Genomic DNA, 22,309 nt, shown 5'->3' with positions numbered 1-22,309 from the left:
GAGCTAATTATCGCCGCTAGATTGCCACACAGATTTCGAAAGTGCCTATTAAATACGGATCTAATTGCTCAATCACTGATAAAAATCATCGATGACCACATTGTATTTTCACGTTATACATCGCGTGGTTTCCATCTAGAAAGAGCCATTTACGCTGCCTATCATTTTATTTTATATATAATTTAAATTTATTAATTGTTTTTATATATTACTTTTTTATTTATATTGCCATGTTATAATTTATATTATTCTTAATTCGGGTTTATTTTATAATAATTAAATCATATTCTAATCTCCCTTCCTCGTTAAATGAGATAAACGAGAGTCAGTCTCATGGCCATCGTTACAAGTCAAGCAACGTTATGTTCGTGAAGAAACATGCGTGTATTACCTGCGTCATTCGTGTAATCATGGACTGTCGTATGCTTTATATAAATAATAATTAATGCGATAATCATAATAAATCGCGGTTATTTTGATGGTCAACATCTGCCGTTTTTTAATCTGACACACGCGCGTGCGCATTGATATGTGAGATTATGTCACTTTCCAATGATTCTCTCACCGATTGCTAATTATTATTTTTTTTTTTTTAATTCAATTTGATAAGGATATTGCGTAATAGATATTTATTTGTATCGTGCGATATACATTTCATCAAGATTTAAATGTATACTCGAGATAGATTATTTACGCGAATAAATGTCAATAATGAAAATCAGTCTTCTAGTAGGGTTTCGTCAAATTTTTGTTGTTTCGATATTGCGTTAAGTCGCAAACAATACGCTGGCGAGACGCAGTTCGCGCTTATCTATGAGCATTATCTATATTTTACGCGATAATAATTTTCGAAGCCGCGCTAACGAGCGCGATCGCGCGTCGAAATAGTCATCAGAGCGTGTCGCTGACGTATATCGCGCGAATATTTCATCGTCGTCGACGAAGGGGACAGGTATATGTTCTTATACATATGTGTGTGTGTGTGTGTATATCAGGCTTGAAAAGTCGTAGCTTGCCGTTTTTTTCGCGACCACGGGGCCACGTCCTTGCGTAAGCATGTGATGTGACCGACGCAAAAAACGTCATCTTGCTCGTCGTAGCGAATCGTCTCCTCTTCGTTCTCATTCGTTTTCCGTTTATCCTTTTACTCAGAATGCGTTGCAATAATTTCGCAATTGCATGCAAAGAAATCGGGTACGATTTATATCAGACGAGAATTAAGTTGATCAGTATTTTCATGTACAAATTAAAATTAGAAAAAATCATAATAAATATGAAATTATGTTTCGTTTGTAAATAAAATAGTTCGGGCTAATTTTAAATAAAATTAATATATAGTAAACTGCAATAAATTACATGCATTCTTAGTTTGTGTAGTCCTAATTCGCGTCTTGCAGAAGCTGTTGATATTTCTGACCGAAATTACGCAGTGGAGTCAAAGTCTGTCTCTCCAACACGCAATCGTCTAGCTCGATCGCGTTCTGGTGCAAGGCCAGGAATTTCTGTTTCGCCTTCGTCTTCTTTCTTTTTTCCTCGAGCTAGACAGAAGACATATGGGACGAACAATGGTCGCTTTCACCGAAAACCGCGTCGCTGGCGAATGAGCGAACGAACGAACGAGCTCCAAGGAAACAGAACACACAGACACGAGAGAGGTCTTTGGCCCTCTCGTTACTCCCTCCCGCTTCTTCGCACGATTTGTGTTTTGCATCTCTCTTCGCGCCCTTTTCTCCTGCTTTTATTTTCTTTTTTTTTTCCCCCCTCATATCCCGAGAGGAGCGATTTTACAACAGCAACAACTGGTGACGAACGAACACACCAACTAACGATGACGACGACGTTTGCGTCGCGCTGTCATTATGCCGCTCGCTGGCCTGAATATCCTTCTGGCGTATCAATTCGAACGCGTGTTCGTCGAGAAAAACTCGCACCGAAATTGAAATCATGTGTCATGTCTCCAAGAATATCAATTTTGAATTTTTGCATTTATAAAAAATCTCCGCTTTTTATATAACAAATCCATGTCTCTCGAAAACCTCTTCGATAAAATTTTTTTTTAAAAGTTTTTTCTCTTTACTTTATCACTTATTCTTAACACATGTTATAAAATGTGTATATATATATAGATTATTTCATAAAATTTTGAAAACGTAAGAGAAAAATTAATTAATAGGAAAGAATTCATGAAATATATGCGTAAAATTATGTTTCAATAATTAATTAATTTAATTATATTATTAATTTAAACTGTGTTCATATACTAAAAAAAAAAATAAAAAAATAAAAAAGATAAAAATTTATCTAACTCGAATAAATTTATCTTATAGTATGATGAATTATAAAATAACAGAGCATTTTTTCTCTTCTACTCATCTGATGACCAACGCGTAATTTAGAGCACGATTCGCGGGGAAATGGTCGATTCGATTCGCCAATGGTTTCAAGATTACCGGTCTGTGGCCATCGATGGATGGCAAAGCGTCACGCAAGACAGGAAGAAAAATTCCCCGCGTCGCGTTTACGTATGCAGTGAAGCGCGGACGAGCGATTGTGAGAATTTCTCACGTGTCATTAAACTATCTGTACTTCCGACGACTGACTGCGGTTGCAAACCTTTGTTCTATTTCCCTTGTCGCGCTCGCGCGTAAATAATAAAAATTATATGACTCTCGCGGACAATTGAGAGACATCGCAAAAAGCTGTAAACTTTATAATTTTTCCCTACTAAACTTAATTTAAACTCAAATTGGTTTATAAATTTCCTTTGATATATACATATTTGAATTTAAATTATTAAATGTCTAAAGTTTGGTTGAAAATATTTTCCTCTCTCTCGTTAAGTATGACATTTTTAACGACATCGAAAATTCGATGACATTTGGTACAATGATTGCAAATCTCGGAACATTTAAAATAAATAGAAGATATCGTATGCGCCAAACGTTTTTCCCTTGGTAATGTTAGCGATACACGGAATCGAGATAAAATTTTTTCCTCAATCATCTCATTGTCATATTGCGTATATTCACGATCTATTCCGTCGATACGAATCGAGAAGTGACGGATGCGATTTAATTGCGATGACGGAAGTTGCGATATTGGAAGACTGGGAAAACTCGATTGCACTCTTCATATAATCCGAATTGCGCAAATAAATTTTTGATTTATATTTTTCTTAATTTATTTAAAAGTATATCACTTAGACTATAATAATTAAAGTTTAATATATAAAATCACTTAGAATAAATTAATTAAAATTTTATACATAAAATTATATAATTTAAATTATATAATTATACGCGCACACGCAATGCATTTTATTGCTTGTCTTTAAGAATAGAAAATTGAATCAAATATAGAAGAATTATTTTCAATTAAATTTCAATAAAAAATTGTAGAAGAGCGAAACTGAAGGCAAGAACAATCGAAAGGTAGAGACAAAGAGGAAATGCTTATATCAGTACAGACAGGATGTGTTAGTTCATCGTGTTACTTCCGGATGATAGAGTTTGCGCAACCTCTCGGGTGCCTTATCCGTATCACCGACATAATTGTCGGTGTATAGAAATAACTTAAAGCTCCGTTATATAGATAGTAATTATGTGTTCCAGATATGCTTATTTGTAAGGAATCAATTACACACATATATATATATATATATATATATTGAAAGAAATAAAAAAACAAAAACAATTTTAACATAAAACAAAATACATGTAATTAAATATAGATATAAATTAGAATTATTTAATTTGATATAAAGTGATTAGAATAATTAAAATCAATTTATTTTTATCATCTCTTAGTTTCTTTTTTTGATAAGACAGTAGTAAATCATTTTAGCTTCAACGTCATTGAAAGTATTGTACAAAGTATCTCGATTTAAAAATTCAAAATCATAATTTTGTTGTTTCGATATTTATATCGAGAAAGAATTTCCTCCAAATTAAAGTGATTATTAGACAGGAAGAGATGTTAAACACCCAGTACATTTCTTATAAGCTATGACGATTGTATCTAGAATCTAGCGATGTAACTTAAAATAACCCATTTTGCATTTTCTCGCGTCGCAAATCGCCGACGTCAGAACGGGTTCTGGACAAGGGCTATTTTTATGGGGTTTCGCCTATGATACGGGGGACAATCGTTGAGTCACGTTTTAAAAACTGGTTTCTTTGCCTGCAGTTCAGGATGTTCGATTGCGGGATGAGTTGCAAACTTTTTTACCGCGAACAATTTTTAAAGAATCTTTATATACTCGTTTATGCTGGAATTTTTCGCGATTCAACATTTTTTTGAAAATATTGCTTATATAATTATAGTATAAATTTTTCACAATAATAATTATAGTTCTACAAAAATAACCGTGTTTATATGTACACATTAATATTATTAATATTATTAATATTGCTTATTAGTTAAATGTATAATAAATACTTGATGAAAAATACGACAGAAATATAATTCACGATAAAGTTCTTCTCGTGACGAATACATAAATGCTTTCTGCTCGTACGGCGAATGTTTTCTGCTTGTTGAAAGCGACGTCTGGAAGTTGGACGTCTTGTTTGGGTTCTCAATCGAGTCGTTGATATGTCTCGTCTTCTGCGTGTTTAACACTGTCTCCGTGATCATCATAATGTATGCACGCTCGCTCATATTTGGCATTGGCGAAAGCAAATGGCGTAAGATGACGCATTCGGCGAGCGACTGATATATTTCGTTCTATCTTTATACCATCCTTTTTATTTTTGTCCTCACCCCTCTTTCCCCTCTGTCAAAAGGGCACTACATGTCGATTTGCGATGTCTTATTAATAGAATTAGAAATATATAATAACTAACGATTTTATCGCAGTTAAAAAATGATAAAAACAGAATTGAAGATTGATCGCAAGTTTGACATTTGCTCCGAAGTTTTCAAACATCGCGGAGATTGCTCAAATATCTTTTAATTATCTTTTATTATGGATTTTATTTTCAAGATTTTGAACGGAGAAACGCCAATCTTCCTGAAAATTCTTTCGAGTTTTTGCACTTCCGTAGATTCAAGACTCTAAATTATTCGACTATCCGTCGCAATATGTGCCTACTCTCCGGCGTGTGTTTTCTCGAAACCCTCTCAGCCACTTGCCACGTTATCAGCTATCAAGCGCTAAAGTCGACCCACGCCAACTCGTTTACTAAAGGGGAGTGAGAGAGATAGAGAGGCAATAAAAGAAAGAGTCGAGTTATCTCGAGCGAGCACCCACAAACGCGCATACCTGGTGCCACGAGACATTTGCATACCCGGTCTCTTGCGTTCTTTTCATCCGACTTTTCAGAGAGTGGTCACCTTATCTAGGACAACGGCAAGCACTTTCCTCGCTCTGAATCTCGCCGTTCATTATTTCGGAATTTCTATTTAATTTTTGCGAAATTGAAGGCTAAATTAGGCTAAAGTAGTTAAATAAATTAGATTAAATGTCGCTTAATAAAAAATCATCGAATTTTCAATTATTACTGTCATATTCAATCATTATGCCATATTTTAGATATAAGAATATATATAACATTAGATAGAGAGAGAATAATTTTTATTTCAATAATTTCTAGAATTATTTAGAATAATTTATATAAGAATATGTATAATTTAATATTTTAAAAAATAAAACAAAAAAATTGTTTTTTTTTTAAATGAGTAAATGTAAAATAATAAAATTTCAATGTATATAAAGATAAATCACGAATATCTGTAATCTAACTTTATCGGAATAGGAAAGAATACACAGTAGAAAAGATAAGGAGGATAAACGCTACGCGAGACGTGTTACGTATTACGCGTTTTGTAGACAAAACGTCATAGCTATAATTAGTGTTATTAGCATATTAGATCATTAAGAACTTTACGAGTTACTTTGGTCTTGGTCTTCTCTGTTCTCCTGCTTTTCAAACGAGTTTTACGCGAACATAATTGATATAATTTATCTTGGCTTGCGGAAACAAGTGTGTTCATTATTTGCAAGAATTGTTATTAATCGTTCTACAGTCATATCGCGTGCTTTCTCTTTCTTGAGATATTGATATAAGATATAATATCAAGCATACAGATTGATGTCAGATATCAATTTTGAGCACTAGCAAAATTTCCGATAAAATATAAAAAATGAAATTGATTGATATATACAAATATATACGCGCGTCGATGAAATTTTATTATCCATTATTTTATATCTCTGATATCATCACAAATTTTTTATTTTCACATCGGAGGAACGGATAATCAGAAAGATTGGGAAACGATTCTGTCTGTTTGCGCACTCTCATTTTTCTTATGGCGCCTCTTGATGTCTGACATTTGAACTGCGGATTTTTCTACAATAAATTAAAAGATGACGCAAACCTCGATGGAATCATCGGTTGAAATACCGTTATGGATTTGATGAAAACATACTTCGTCATCGATATTAGAGAATCTCAATCAAGAGATATCCTGATTTTTCCTTCTTCTATTCATCTTCCTTCTTTGTGAAAACATTCGCGTATTCCACGGACGCACCCCGTGTATTTCATTCGAAACTGAAATAACAGCCTGGAAATGTGGGTGAATCTGATAGCAGCGAGCGTAGCATTGACATTGACCGTCGCGCCGTTTCCGTCTTGATATCGCGTATTAAAAAATGAGACAGAGAGGAAACGGAAAAAGCGTGCCTATAATGGAATTAATGAGCGCATTCTATTATCAAATTACACGGAAAATCTTTCGTGCGCTCATGAATTCAATTACGCTCGGCTAACAAAGTGTGTCGCGGAAAATTATCAATACAGATAAAGGCAAATAGGTTCGTGACATTTGAATGGCATTGTAACATCACGCAATTTATCATACAATTACTTGGGAATTTTCAATTATTCACATACATGTTTGTGCGAAAGTTGAAGGAAAATTTCAGACAGAAAATTCTTTAACGTAAAAGCAAAAAATTAGTCTACACCTTTATCGCGTTTTCTTTTTCCAGAGAATAATTATCCGAAATTTCATTCCATTCTCTTATACATCGATTGATTCTTTGAGATAATGATTCGTAGATATGGGATGATTTATTCGCAATCGCGCCAAAGTCGATCCATCGTCGCGAATGAACTCAAGGACTCGTCATTAATCGCGCGCGCACAATGACTGAATCTCCTTAAAAAGATTTAGAACGAGGACATTTATTGGGCACGCGTGCATGCCCGATAAAGTGCGAACGGCCTCTTCGGAGAAGGGTTATTTTTATCATACACGCGTCTGCTTTTCATCTAATGGAAGTCAAATTTCATATTCAACGATTCCTTTAATCTGCAATTCATTGAAAATCTCGTCAAGCAATCTCGTGAAAAAGCAACCGCTCACCATCTCTCATAGTCATAATGACAGTTATTTTTCATACTATTAATCTATTCTTGCTTATTTTCCGTATATAAAAATCGATGCCAAGCATAAATTCCTCCAATACAACTCATTTTTTACGTTTAATCTCTCTTTAATTAACTCTTATTTCTCATTCATGTCTTTACTGGAAGGATGTAAAATAATAAATACGTCAATCTATATGCACAAATGGTAGATATATTTCTTTTTTATTTATTGAGAATTCCACGCTAATTGATGCTACAAGGCCATTGTTTTCCATTCCGCGATAGAGGAATGCGATAGAGAAATGTTTCTTCGAGAATAATTCGAAATCGGGACATAATGATATGAAAATACGCAGTTATTTTTATATGGGAATTGAAGTAATCGGGTTAATGGTAGCAGAGACATAAATATAAAATTGATAAAAATAATGGTCATCATTTTAATTGTGTCATCATGGCTGTTATCGTTAAAAATATTGACTCTTTAATCTTCCCTCAAATTAATAATAAAAAAAGTTTTCGATTAAATTATTTATGCCTGAATTTTCTTCTTCATATTAATAATGAACTTTGCACAGATATTAAAATGGTCCAAGCTTTTTTTTTTCACGGTAATCTTATTTAAACTTTTCATTTTGACACCGCTAAAGAGAGAGAGAAAGAGAGATAATTTTTCGAGAAGCACACGATTTATTCTTAGCCATGCTTATTTACGGTGTAAAAACGGCGATGTCGGAGAATCTTTTTATTCACGCCGTCTAAATATATCACGCGTACATGCGGAGGCGTCGGGACGCCAACGAGTTCTTCGCATCGTTGCTGGCTAACTGGCTTGCGTTTCGATCAACAGCGTATAACGTCGCACTTTAACATTAACTTTAAAACACGCAGATATGTAAATGACTATCATGCGGATGTTGATTAGCGCGTATTACGTGAGATACGTTAATATCGCGGCTTTAAATCATCGAACATGTACTTTATCACAATAATTTAATTTTTATCTTATTTTCAAAAAATGGCCAATAGCAAAAAATTTTTGTTTTCGAATTGACTTATAAGAATTTCTTCTTCAACTGCCGTCCATTTTTAAAATATGATACGATTTGGCTGCGTTGTTACAGTAATATACGATTACTGACGGTGTCATTGTAATTTTAACATTCACAATTTTATCTTATATCATATTCGGTTTTCAGCATAAAAGAATAAAACACATGTTCGCGTGATTCGCGAAATTTGACGTTGGAACAAGTCAAATATTTCGGGAGCATGTTGCAATAGTTTATTTCTCTCTCTCTCTCCCCTTTTCTCTTTCTTTCTGTTCTCTTTTAGTATATCTGACAATTTCCTCGCGACCTGCAGTCTGCAATTGCAATAAATAACATTGAAGTAATAACTGTGGGAGGAACAGCTGTTTTGTGAGCTTGTCAACTTCGTTCTGCTTTTCTTCAATTCAATTTACTCGGGAATATTTTTCGGATGTGAGAATGCGTATATATATTTTATTACATATCATATTTATATTATCGCTGACAATGACAATCAGCAGCGTGAAATATTAAATGCACGAAAGTCGGCCGCGAGAGTTTCGCGTAATCGTAAGATCACAATCCATCAGTTACGTAGTTGAGATAATGATTATACAATTGGAGTGATTACTTTGAAACAGCGACCGTCGCGATTACATTGAGTCATAATTTGCCCGGTCAAATCCGATGCGAAGTTTTGCGCGAAAACAAGACTAAGGCGCAAAAAATCTAAATATATTTATTCCAGTAAAACTTAGCCAGTAGCAAATTTGGAGACGCATATAATCATCGGAAAGGATAAAAGTCTCCCGTTTGGTCGATTGATTTCGGTTTGTGCGTGACATTGTGACGTCAAGTTATCCGGCCAATCGTGCAATCTAACTTCCCGTTTCTCGCCATCATCGAGTCTAAATATATACTATCCTTTATATAGCAAAGTAAATTACCATAATTTATTAACAAATTATATATATTCGTTTAATCATTTAAATAGATTTTTTTTGTATGTAGCCATTGTTTTTAAATTAATTATCATGCTCATAATGCTAATCTGTCAAAAATCGATACATCGATTTATATTTATATCTTTGTAAAAAGGCAATTTAAAATTTGTAGGGTAAATAAACTGTGCCGATAAATTATAACTAGAAGATACATAAAGTATATTAATTTCTTTAAAGATAACTAAGATACTGACAACAAATCTAATATGAATTATCAATCGAAAAAATTTCTTCCCGTGTCACTTTTGTCGTCGAATCGTCCATTATCTGTTATCGCGAGCGTAGAAATCGAGGTTAATCCACATTTCATCCGTACTCCGATTTCAAACACCGTCGACAGGCTTGATGTCGATGTATCGATTGAAATGGACGCCCGATTCCATCAAAGAGAATCACATCGGCAGGTCGAAACAATGCACGCACATCACGCAGTTATCGATGTGTGCTGTAGATTGGCTCGAGTCATTATTCAATAATCAGTCGCATAGAATCATAATTGCAACGCGAGCTCAAGGACGAATCTAGATGAATTTTTTTCACGCGGATATCGCACGTATCTTTCCATCGATTGATACAAATAATTAAAAAAAAAACCGCACATTAGGATTAATCAACAATAATTTACCAATTAATTTTTTCTGGATTTTTTTTTAAATCACTCATTTCAGCGGCTTTATAAATACGAAGAGGAATTTTTCCTTCGTAATATATTGACGAATAATTCTTAACGCACTTCTCTGCAGAATCTAAATTTAATTCCTTATCGTCCTCTTTATTTTATGTGATGTTATCTAGTGTTAAAAAATATTTTCAGATCTCAAAATCACGATAAGAAGCATTTTTTTTTATTCCAGATGATTCTTATTATAATTACGCTGGATGGCAGAGCAAGCATTATTTATCATCGTTCGATGATAGATCTTTGGAAATGAGATTAATCGGCGACGAGAATGCAGAGAGGATGCGCCGGGAGGTAGTGGTGAACGAGCCGAAAGATGAGTCGGTCAAGGATCAACCGTCGCAGCCACAACAGCAGCAACAGGCACCGCAGCTGATGAATATGACCAACACACGACCGACAACACATGACGTAAAGTATCTCTCGGCTTACTCGACCAGCGAAGCCACGGTCCAATTCAGGACCACTGAGATCACTTCCACATCCAATCAAACCATTCAAGTTCAATCCTTCAAGGACGCCGAGGGCGTCAAGAGTTCCCTCAACACCACCAACCCCAAGAAGAAAGTGACGCAATCGGTGAAAGCCGATGATACGGTAAGTGCAATGATGGATTGATTTATCCATGAATAGGATATTTCTTTGAAAATTAAACAATCTCCATTCACAGAAAAAAGTCGCTCTTAAAGTTCATAAGAAACCAAAAGAGAAAGAAATGCATTTGTTAATTATGTGACTTTTAATAAAAAAAAAAGTAAAAAAAGAAAAAGATAAAATTTAAATGATTCGTGAGCCTTTTTTTTATCTCTTGATAATCTCTTGAAAAATTACAGGCGACGCTGAACGACAGGAATCACACGTTATCACGCAACATTACCAAGGAGCTGCCGTCAGTGGACAGTAGCAACAAGAGCAACAACCAAACGAAGGAGACGGAATTGTCAAAGGACGCGAACACGGCGACGAGCGGCGCCGAGGACGTTGAGAAGCCCGATGACATCGGTGACATCTCCATCAGCAAATTCTCCGACGTGACCAACATCACGCTCACGCAAAACAACATCACTAAGACGGTCAATGACACGCATCAGTATTACAATAGCACCTTCATCGTCGATCCCGAGATCTGCAAAAAATACTGGGTCGACATGGACAATCATCCGGATCTTAGAGTCAATCATTTGCTCAGCCAGAGCCATCGACGCGCCGCGGTAAGAGATTATTTCTTGATAAAGTAATTATATATTTATACGAGAAATTAACTCAAATGTATAAAAAATGAAATCGATAGAATTGTCAAAATCGATCGATTCTTCTAAGGATAAATTTACTATAGATTTTCACGCGACTCGTTACAGACTGTCAAGCTGAGGTTCGATTTCCCTTTCTACGGGTACAACGTGCGCAACATTACCATCGCCACCGGCGGTTTTCTGTACACCGGCGACTACGTGCATAGCTGGCTAGCAGCCACCCAGTATATCGCACCGCTCATGGCGAATTTCGATACCCGTCTGTCGAACGAGAGCTGCGTCAAGTACGCTGACAACGGTGAGTCATCGGATGATTCTCGACAAACAGCATCCGAAGGACGTCCGTTTTTACATTTTTCTCTTCTTCGAACGAGAGCTATCTATAGTCAATCGCCATCGATCAAAGCCAATGGCTATAATCCATTCGCTTTCGCGCGTTTTCTCTTGTAATAGTTTAATATACATTAGCTTTTTCAAAAATTCCAGAGATCTCGTTATAAAAAACGAGTGCCTCTAAAATTTGCTTCTCAAAATAATTTATGTTGATTTTTATTTAACGAAATATTTAAATGCTCTTCTTTCCTTTTAACAAATCGAAAAAAAAAAATTCATCGAATTCTTCTAAGCCGATTTTCGCGTTCCGTCTCACCGAGAGTCGATCGTTTCGCGAAAGCGTTCGCGACATAAACCAGCGCGACAATTTATCGATCATAATTATGCGCAAAGAAACTGCGCGCAAAACGCTTACGAGAGATCCGCAATGACAAGATATTATATCTACTTTTGAATTCACACGCAACAGGCACGGCGTTTACGGTCGAATGGGAGAAGGTGATACTGCAGGACCACCCAAAGGCCGGCCCGTTTACTTTCCAGGTGACCTTGCATCAGAACGGCGACATCGTGTTCGTCTACTCGGTGATACCGCTGGTGATCGGAAACATCGAGGACACGCTGCATCCTGTCAAGGTCGGCCTCAGCGATGCCTACATCATGGACCGGACCGTGTTCTGTGAGTACTGTTTTTCTATCATTTATAGATAGATGTTTACGACATCGCGCGGTTACCGCCTAATAACATTTGCATCAAACGTAGAAAAATTTCCATGACAGATAGATAGATTACTGGCAGAGAAAGAGGAAAAGAGAGATAAATGATAATTACAGCTTTTTTTATCTTAGCATTGAATCTCCTACAAACAATATAGAATTACTAACGTAACTTGCGTCTGTCGATAATTACAAATCTATCTTCGGAATAAAAAATGCTACAACGCAAATAAATTCGCGAAATACGATGTAAACAGAGTTATCACGCGGACAATGCACTATTCACTATATAAATATCTGCAGATATTGATATTTCAAATGCAATTCCAGCTCTTGTACACATTTAAAGAATTTATGTTATATGAATTTTCTAAATAAGATATAGAGACACATTCACGCAAACTATATAATATGTTTTTTATTCGGAGTATTTAGTTTTATTTTTATCTAAAGAGACCTAAAGATATCTAAAATTATACAGCCCGATAATTCAAATCATCGATCTCGCTTTGCAGTTGTGCGCCGGAAGACCATTTACGAGTATCACCGCGTCAACTTCAACCGGCAGGACATAATAAGCTGCACAGTAATCTACCTGAAAGCTTTGCCCACGTGTCTCAACTTCGATAACTGCTGGGACTGCCTGACGAAGGTGCCCGATTTTGATTGCAAGTGGTGCCCGGAGCTGAAAAAATGTAGCACCGGCACGTCCCGACAACGGCAGGAATGGTTGCTCAAGGGCTGCGACGTGCGTAATATCAAGGAGGCGAATAGCTGCCCGGCGCAAATCACGACCTACAGGGGCGACGAATACGATCACGATGGCCACGTGCATCCCGAGAAGCCGATCACCGCCAACGAGATAAGCGCCAAGCAGGAGAGACCCGGTACCAGTCCCTTAGAGAGCAACAGTAAGCCATTATTCGTTTATCCCTCGTCACGATATGACAATCAGATTTGACAAAATTGCGCGATGCGATTCATTTTCGCGATCTTTTAACTCGACAGATTCAACAGCGTCATTCGATCATTAATTATAAATGAAATAATCAACGCGTATATTTGTTTAATTGTTAATTATTTATTATATATATATATATATATATATATATATATATGTATGTATAATACGAATTAAATTTATTGTACTGAGTTTGCTCCGTTTATTTTTCAGCTCCGAATAATATGAATATGGGCGTCTCGGGAATAATCGGCATTCTTACCGTGGTCGCTTTAGTGGCGGGTCTCGCAGGTTGGGGTGCGTATGCCTATCGCAACCCCCATAGCACATCGGGACAGATGCTAATTAGGGTAAGAAAAATATACATTGAATTATGTTATTATAAATACATGACAGCATTACGCAAGTGATTGTATCGATCTTTTATATGCTTATTATATATTCTTCAATATTAATTCATTGCTTGCATTGATTTTGATTATTGATATAATACAACATTGATTACTTATTCGCTATCTATTGATTCTATCAAGGATTGAACATTAATTCTTGCCTTATCTCTCTTATTTTGAATATTTCGACATATTGCGTACGTTTATTAATTATTTCTCGTTTGATGATTAATTTCATTTGTCATGGGACTTTCAGTATCGTCCAAGCCAATGGAGCTGGCGAAGAGGAGAAGCCCGTTACACGGCCGCGACCATTCATATGTGAGGTGTCGACGGAGATCAAGTCACAGTCAATTGCGAAACTGTCGGACCAAACTTCCTATTAACTGTATAGCGTATCGAGTCTGCGCAATAAATATAAAACGTCTACTTGCGATGACGTGCTAAGTTTTTGTCAGATTTTGCATTGAATCGCATAAATACGGATAATCATTTCCATTTCATTTACGACGTTGCGACACGTCGACGCGAAATCGATTCGAGCTAATAAGAGAATATTAGAGTCTATTATCCTCTCTTCTCTGGAAATATTTGACTTATATAAGAATCGTGATATATTTTTTACTTATTTTATAAATATATGAAAATATACGGTGATCGAGAATAATTAAAAATAATTAAGGAAAATTTATTATTAATTATTAAATAATTATTAATTATTAATTATTAATTATTAATAATCATCATTATTAATATAATAATAATTAAAATTATTAATAATTAATTTATTATTAATAATTAAATTATATTAATTATTATTAATATTAAATTAAAAGTTATTTCGCCGAAAAAATCTGATATTTACGAAATATTTACCTACTTAGACGAATTTGCAAAACTTCGAACGATTCAAGGTGATACAAATTCACGCGAATTGATACCCGAGAGATCGCCCCACGATCGTATCAAATGGAAAGTGATAGATGTTTTCAGAATATATTTTGAAAATTCTTTCTTAAAAATATTATATACGATGACCCAAGCTGCAGAGATATGGGCCGATGTCTAGAAAAAACCGCTTGCGACGGTTTCTCACAATGTTATACGAAAATGATCGAGGCACGGACGAGATCAGCTTGCTCGTCGAGCATTTATATAATTCTTAGCAGCACGTGGTACACTTTGTTATTGTTTAAGAATTCGTTTTTCTTTTTTATCGTTAGACAAATGGCAATAATTATTTTATATACGTAACGTTCGCACGACGAAGAAAGCAACGTATAAAAAAAAAAAAAAAAAGAAACAAAAAGGGAAACAAATTTTTTTTCAAAGATTTCGAACGTTCCGATCTGGCGTGCTGAAACTACAGTTTAGTGAGCTCCTCGAGCAGTTGATAAAGAAAAAAAAAAAGAAATATATTATTTAGAATTTAAATTGATCGTAAATTCGTCCATAAAATTATTTGCATCATTATCGCTGTACATTCCAAAGTTTTATAAATTCAAATTTATATTTATAATTTATATTTATAATTTCGAAAGCGAACTGCGGAGTCATGTACTAACTGTAATTTCATCGTCGCAATTTATATTACATACATAATCATACATATAATATATACATATATAAATAATTATATATTACACATATAATTCTTTATATATGTAAAGATATATTTTATGAAGAGATGATTTTTTGAAAGAGATCACACACGAGTGCACTTTATAATACGCGTGAAATGGTAAAGAAAATTAAAAGATAAAGAAACTGAATAGCACACGAGATATAAAGATTTTATATAGCATCTAAAATATATTATTATAGATCGTGAGTGTATATAGTAGTTCTACGAGACAATATAATTTTTATCTAATTTTAAGTGTATAATTCACACTGTCAAAAGGTGCCTTCTTCGAAAAAATTTTCGTTCGATATATCATGTATAATAATAAATAAATAACGAAGAGAGAATCTGAAAAGGGAAAATCTCATTGTAAATCGCGACAAGAGAAACATTGTCGATCATGCATTCCCAAAAGATTCGTCTCGATTCTGTTTGTGAAATTCGAGGGAAACGCAATTGTAAAAAGTTCGTGTTCCGTTAATTAAATAAAATAATCGATCTGCATCGACTTATTGTCACAGGTTGAGGTTTGCGATCAATGCGTTTCATCGTGACGATGGACGGACGACGAACTGGAGTGAATTATTTTGAACAGCTTTTCTTACATTACTGTGTACGATTTAACTCATAGTTTGTGATAATAAATATTATAATTATTATAGTACGCGCGATGTATTTTTATTCCGCAAAAACACCTTTCCTAGAAAGAATATTTTCCGAGATATGAAATAGGCAATGTAAGAATAAAATAAAGTTTCTGTTTGACGAAAACGATAAATCTATCTATAATATAATTATTTGCAGAAGTAAAAAATATATTTTACAATGTAATTTGCTTCAGGAAATTATATGCAAATACTTCCAGCCGATAAATAGACTGCAGTTTCATCTTGCCATTACCAGATGACACTGAATGTATTAAACCGTATTCACGATCGCGTACCTGCATATGCTAATGCAACTCGCGTACAAACATTGTAATATAAATTGCAAACAATGAAATTCCGAAAGTTATTCTAAAATATCAAGATAAAGCAAATATTTGCTGAGAAATATGTAATCTGAAATTAAGATATATTACATATTAATATTTTTTGAATTTTTCTGTCTCATGTTTGCTTCTCTTCGTTATTTTTTTATTGACTTCAGTGATAATAATAAAATTTTTCTTCATATTTCAAAGGAGAAAGCCGACAAATTTCTCACTGGAATCTTTTCACATATTATTTTTATTAATAATATTTTATATATTTTCTTTTATAATAAAAAGAAAGAACTATATAAATGATTCTTAGACTATCATCTTGATTAGATGGGCTGTCGAATTTTTCGAATGACGCTTTTCGTATTCTTCTAAAAAATAGTTTATCAGCTTCCTAAATCTCCATTAAATTCCATACATGCTACTCTCATTGTTCCAAACCATCATAGACCACGGCGCTGAAATTTCTATCGTCAAGCTCAACGTGCTGAAACCACTTAACTTCGCGATAAGGAAACTGCGACGAGAGCACCTCCGATGCATCGTAATATAGCGCATGTCGCAGCATACAGAACATGTGCAATCCTAATATGTAATACATGTCAAAACGCGTATACATTTTCACGGAACCTTTGACAAGCCGTATCGGAGATTTTTCTCTTATTTTAAAATTGCATTAAAATAATATTAAATAATATTAAATAATATTTAATATATTTATGTTCATATATAAAAATTTTTATGTGTAATATTTGTATGTGTGTGTTACAAGTTTTATTAAATAATTTACTAAATTTTTATTTTATTTACAAAAATTTTATTTAATTATTAAATAATTACTAAAATAATAATAATGTATAATAAATTATTTATCTGTCGCGTAATTTGCAATATAAAAAGTAGATAAACAATTAAAAATATATTCTTAAATTTGACTCGCCGAAGTAAATCTCTCTCAATACCGAATTATTCACAACGTTTCCTATCTATGTATATGCATCAATGCAATTTCCTGCGAATTTGCAATGTTATCATTTTATTACGCGAAGATAAAAAAAAAGTGGCATCTCTTCCGAGATTTATTCGCGTAGATTTTTAAATCCACGTTTCATCCGCGTTTTTATTGATACTCTACAACGAAGGGGATTTCCGGCGCGTAAAGCGCATCCCGTTTCACCTCGGCTATACGTGACAAAAGCCACCGCTTTTCGGTGCATCGAGGATGTTACATTTTTATCACGCCGTAAAAACCTTTTACAGTCGCGCGGATTTCTTTCTTGTGCGTCGATATTTTTTTGTAGCTAGAAAATATATATTTCGCGGCATAGTTATAGAAATATTAAAAATTGAAAAAGCAATTTTACAATTGCATTTAATATTGATTATTACAAACTGATTACTTGACAACCCTTCGTATTATAATTGGTGCAATGTGTATACTATAATATACTAATATAAGGGAATAAGTATAATTTATAGAAATTTGCAGAAAGAAAATATAAAAATTTAATAATAAATATCGGTACAAAAATTCTAATTTGTTTGCTATTTAATAACATGTTAAAATTCGCTTTTTCACTTTTTGGATTATAGTAAAGTAATATTCTATGTAAAATTCGAAAGATGAAACATAAATTTGATGAAATAATTAATTATTACAATAAATATGCTTTCAATTCCGAATAAAATAATAATTCACGTTAAATAAAAATATCATTATCTAATGCAGAATATATTTTAGCTTCAATTGTCGGCAGATTCTCGCTTATAATTTTAGTTTTAAATTAATAGCGTGAAATTTATTAAGGTATTAAAATAAAAGAAATAAGAATATTAAAGCAGGCTTGTAGAGGAATGTGGCAAAATTTCGTCTTGCGTGCGTCTCTTTACGAACGTCAAGTGCTGTCGAAAGATTTCGAAGCGACGTCCCGGATTGCGATAGCGAAATTTTATGAGGTCGCCGTCGCTATACCGGGACATCGATTCACCATTACAAATATCGCGCTGACTCTATAAACGCGGTGGCACGTGCGATATTGTCGTTGACGTTTATGCTGATTACGTCTCAAGTGGCAATTGAAGCTTCTTCGAGTGAAACATCAAAATGTCGTATTGAAATAAATACATACGCTCATTATAATAATTAAAATACGCGAATATATCGACATTATAAAATATGAACTTACAGTGATATTTTTCATATATAATCATTCCCATTATTTCGATATTTTACATGTCTCAATTACATTCGATTAAATTTTTTTAATCGCAAGTGAAAAATTAACGTGTTAATTATTGTCATATTTTACGTCAAAATTTGCAATTCAATTTAAATATTATAGTTTCTTCAAATATATATTATAATTTTATTTATCAAACGTGGATTAAGTTTTCATTGTCACAATTTTACGCGTCTTTTTATAAATTCTAATAAAATTCCACTTATAAAAATATTACGCTACGTTATCTGCAGCGAATTTTTCAGGACAGTGCTCTTATTAAATAAACACTTCATACAGGTTTCCCTTTGAAAAACGCTTGCTTTCGCGATTACTTGGGAACATGTGTTTCCACGTGTTTCGCGCGCGGAGCTTCGGATTCGTAAAGCGGAAAAAGGAACGCTCGAGAGCACGTCAAAGAGTGAGATGCGCGCGAATGCAAATTGCAAGATTTTAATGAACGTCTCGTAAAGTCAGGTATACTTTTGTAGCTCGCAAAGTCAAACATGGACAAGTGTCCCCCCAGGCGCTGCTCGCCTATTGTTAATTCAACCGAGCCACTGAGCTCGGCGCGCAGAGATCTTTGCTTAACGTCCGTGCTTGACTTTGGATCTAGACAGCAGCCGTCGACGAAACGCGCGTAAAGATATATACAGGATCCGATTGTGCGTGGTACAGATCAGCGAGCTGAAACTACGCAGCTGAGACTACTAACAACAACGGAGGAACTTTGCAAAGTGTTTAAGCGCTCTCAAAACTTATGACGCGTCACTTGTAATGCGACAAAAGACGTCTCATTTTTATTATTATTTTTAATTCAATTAATCTTAACGGCAGATTTAATTCTCGACTTGATCAATTTTTTTTTCAATTGGGCGATATATTAGCAGCTAGAGTTATTAATTATGAATACGTTATAATTACAAAGTTATAAAGTATGGTTGATAAAATCTCACTATTATATACAAATGACTGTTTGTCTCTTATCTCCCTTCGCAGTTTAATTAATATGTGCGTAATAATTATTTATCATCAAGTAATTAATAATGCACGACATAAAACTATTAATAACATGCAATTGCATCGTAATTGATTAGCATACTGCTGTTATCAATACATATTCACATTCAATATATGATTATTATGTATATATGTTTTATTATAATTATTATTAAACATTATTATAATAAATATGTTCTTATTGATTCTTGCGGATTAATTATCGGGCGAAAGAATAAATATTTCCACAATCATCCTTAAAGTGCAAAAAAACCCGACGAAACGTTTACATGTCGAGCTTGCATCTCGTTCGCGAACAAAAAAATTAAATTGTCTTCGGGCCCGTCATTCGCAGTAGCTATACTCTCGTTCGACACGAGGGAGGAAGGAAGAGAAAAAGAGAGAGAGAGAGAGAGAGAGAGAGAGAGAGAGAGAAAGCACGATGACAGCGGGATACACCAGCAATTTGAATTGCATCAGAGCATGGCATGAGAATAAAATACACAGTTGTCCGCGTTATCGTACAAATACCGTTCTCTATATTCTGTGCACTTATATTGCTGATCTTCTTAATGCGCTCGCATCACGTATTTCGCTTCCCATGAACTCCCCTCCCATCCTTCGATCTCCACCCCCTATCGGTTACACGAGTTCGTTTAAATTTTTATTATTATTTTTATATTTTGTTTATTTTTCTTCCATCATAATTCGCTTCCGGCGTAAACACGTGCACAAAAAAAATAAAAAAAAAATAAAAAAAAAAAACGCGGTTATTATAAATCCCTGCGCTCTTTTTTCCGGCGGGAAATTGCGAGAAAAAGCGCTTTTAATGCCGCTGATCCATTAGTTAAATCCTAATTGAAATCGATGTCAGCGAAACAAAATTGCATTTTTTTAATCCCAGCTCGAAATAAATAATTTTTTTACTTGCAATGCCACGTGTTTGAGGATCGGAACAATTAGTACGACTGCAGTGAAATGCATCAGGCAACTTGACATCCAATTTGCGTAAAAGTTAACGCGGGAGCCTAGAACGCTTTTTTAAATCTTGTTTTTATACCTTTCTCGCGAAGCAACGTGAATCGCTAATTTAACGGGAAAAAGATCTCATTGTATATGCGGGATATACATATATTTGCGCGGCTTAATAAAATGCGAGAGTCAGCAGCGCGGTAAACGAGAATAATTGCTTGCAGCAACTCGCTCAGTTTTACTGGAAAAAAGGAATATCTTGACGAGGGATAAAAAATATACGAGGTTTCCTATTTCTCGAGAGAGATACAGCTATACGCTATCCTGTGGCATTGGTAGCGGATGGTTAAAAAAAAAAAGTATAATTCTCGAGAGAAGCATGATGTATATGACTTGCGTGCGCGCGGAGCGAAAATAAAAATTCCGTCGACGGTATAACGAATGATTGTTAACGACATTTTACAATGCGGTGCTTGATGCCGCGTTGCGTCGCATCGCGTCGGCAACATTGAAATATTACTTCTGCATTTTCTCCGCAATAAATCCCCTTCCGCAGAATATGATGAGATAACAGTCGTAACGACCGCGGAATTTATGATGCTTCACCGACGGAATATTTTTTCCATCGCCATTGTTAGATATAGATTTTATTGATTTTTTTCTGTCCTCGACAATGCGTCCTAATAATTGATAAAAATATTATTCATCTAAACTTAATCCCCTACAATTCTATAATAAAGATAATTATGTAATAAAAATAATAATACAAAAATAATGAAATGTATACTTTTTTTTTTGTCGTTGTCGAGTAAGAATTATTAATATATTTCTTTCTTTTTGATTAAACATTATAAAGTGCAATGAAACCAATTGTAAATTTCTCAAGATTATTACGTGCACCTGTATTCATTAAAAAAAAAGAATAAAAAAACGGATTTCATACATATACTGTTAGTTTGAAATCGCGCGGAGAGCGCGATTAAAATTTCATTCGGTCGTTTCGCGAAACGCGCGGAAAATACGCGCAGAAGCTCGTTTTTTTTTTTTTTTGCTTTATTTATAGGATTTTAGCGCACACAGATGGCGAGGACGGACGACATCGGATACGTCGGCACTTACATGTGCGCGAGGAACCACCTGTTATTTTTCGCGTCACATTTACCGTGAGCGCCGGCAAAAGTACGAGGGATAAAAATACCCGCCGGAAAACTAGTCTCCGGGAAACGTATTTCACCGACGTGAAAAAACGTAGGGAAAGGCGAAAACTGTTCGCGGAGAGAAAAGCTTAGCTACTTTATTGGAATTATCCTCGGCAGCACCGGCGCGTATAATAACCCGTTACACTTTGGCCGATGGAATATGCAAAGAAAAAGAAAGTCGCGCTCGAGAAATTTCACTCCCTCGAGCAAAGCTAAAGTTCTTACCTTAAACTCGTATAAATAGGTCGCGCGACCGGTAATGAAAGGAGAATGATGTAATTTCTCATCTTAATCCTTGTGAGTAGATTCCGCGGTGAGATCCGGGATTGATAATTAAATATATCTATTTAGGGATAAACGCGGGATTTATCCTTGTTTAGTGGAATTTTTCGGAAATAGGATCAACTTCCTGAGCGAGCAAAATTGAATTTTTCGGCACACCTTCTATACAAATTCGTTAAAGGTAGAGCTTCGAATGTATAAATATATGGATCCTACATTTATTGGATCGCAGCTGCAACGGGAGAAAAAGATAGCAATTACTAAAAGCTACTTTTTTCGAAAA

The 22,309-nt window shown here is 34.6% G+C and overlaps 1 protein-coding gene across 1 annotated transcript in view; it reads left to right on the top strand.

Moving 5' to 3' along the window:
• LOC126853098 (plexin domain-containing protein 2) overlaps positions 1–16,037 on the top strand; it is a 29,315-nt gene extending 13,278 nt beyond the window's left edge. The window contains exons 2-8 of the mRNA XM_050598544.1: positions 10,269–10,690; positions 10,927–11,304; positions 11,452–11,644; positions 12,149–12,358; positions 12,912–13,307; positions 13,571–13,707; positions 14,006–16,037. Coding sequence (XP_050454501.1) covers positions 10,269–10,690; positions 10,927–11,304; positions 11,452–11,644; positions 12,149–12,358; positions 12,912–13,307; positions 13,571–13,707; positions 14,006–14,074 — 1,805 coding nt within the window. The 3' untranslated portion in view covers positions 14,075–16,037. The remainder of the gene's footprint in view (positions 1–10,268; positions 10,691–10,926; positions 11,305–11,451; positions 11,645–12,148; positions 12,359–12,911; positions 13,308–13,570; positions 13,708–14,005) is intronic.
• The last annotated feature ends 6,272 nt before the right edge of the window (positions 16,038–22,309 follow it).

This window comes from Cataglyphis hispanica, chromosome 11 (genome assembly GCF_021464435.1).
Source record: "Cataglyphis hispanica isolate Lineage 1 chromosome 11, ULB_Chis1_1.0, whole genome shotgun sequence".
In the NCBI taxonomy this organism is placed as follows: Eukaryota; Metazoa; Arthropoda; class Insecta; order Hymenoptera; family Formicidae; genus Cataglyphis; species Cataglyphis hispanica.
The sequence above is the reverse complement of the archived record's forward strand: the minus strand, read 5'-3'. Positions and strand labels throughout refer to the sequence as shown.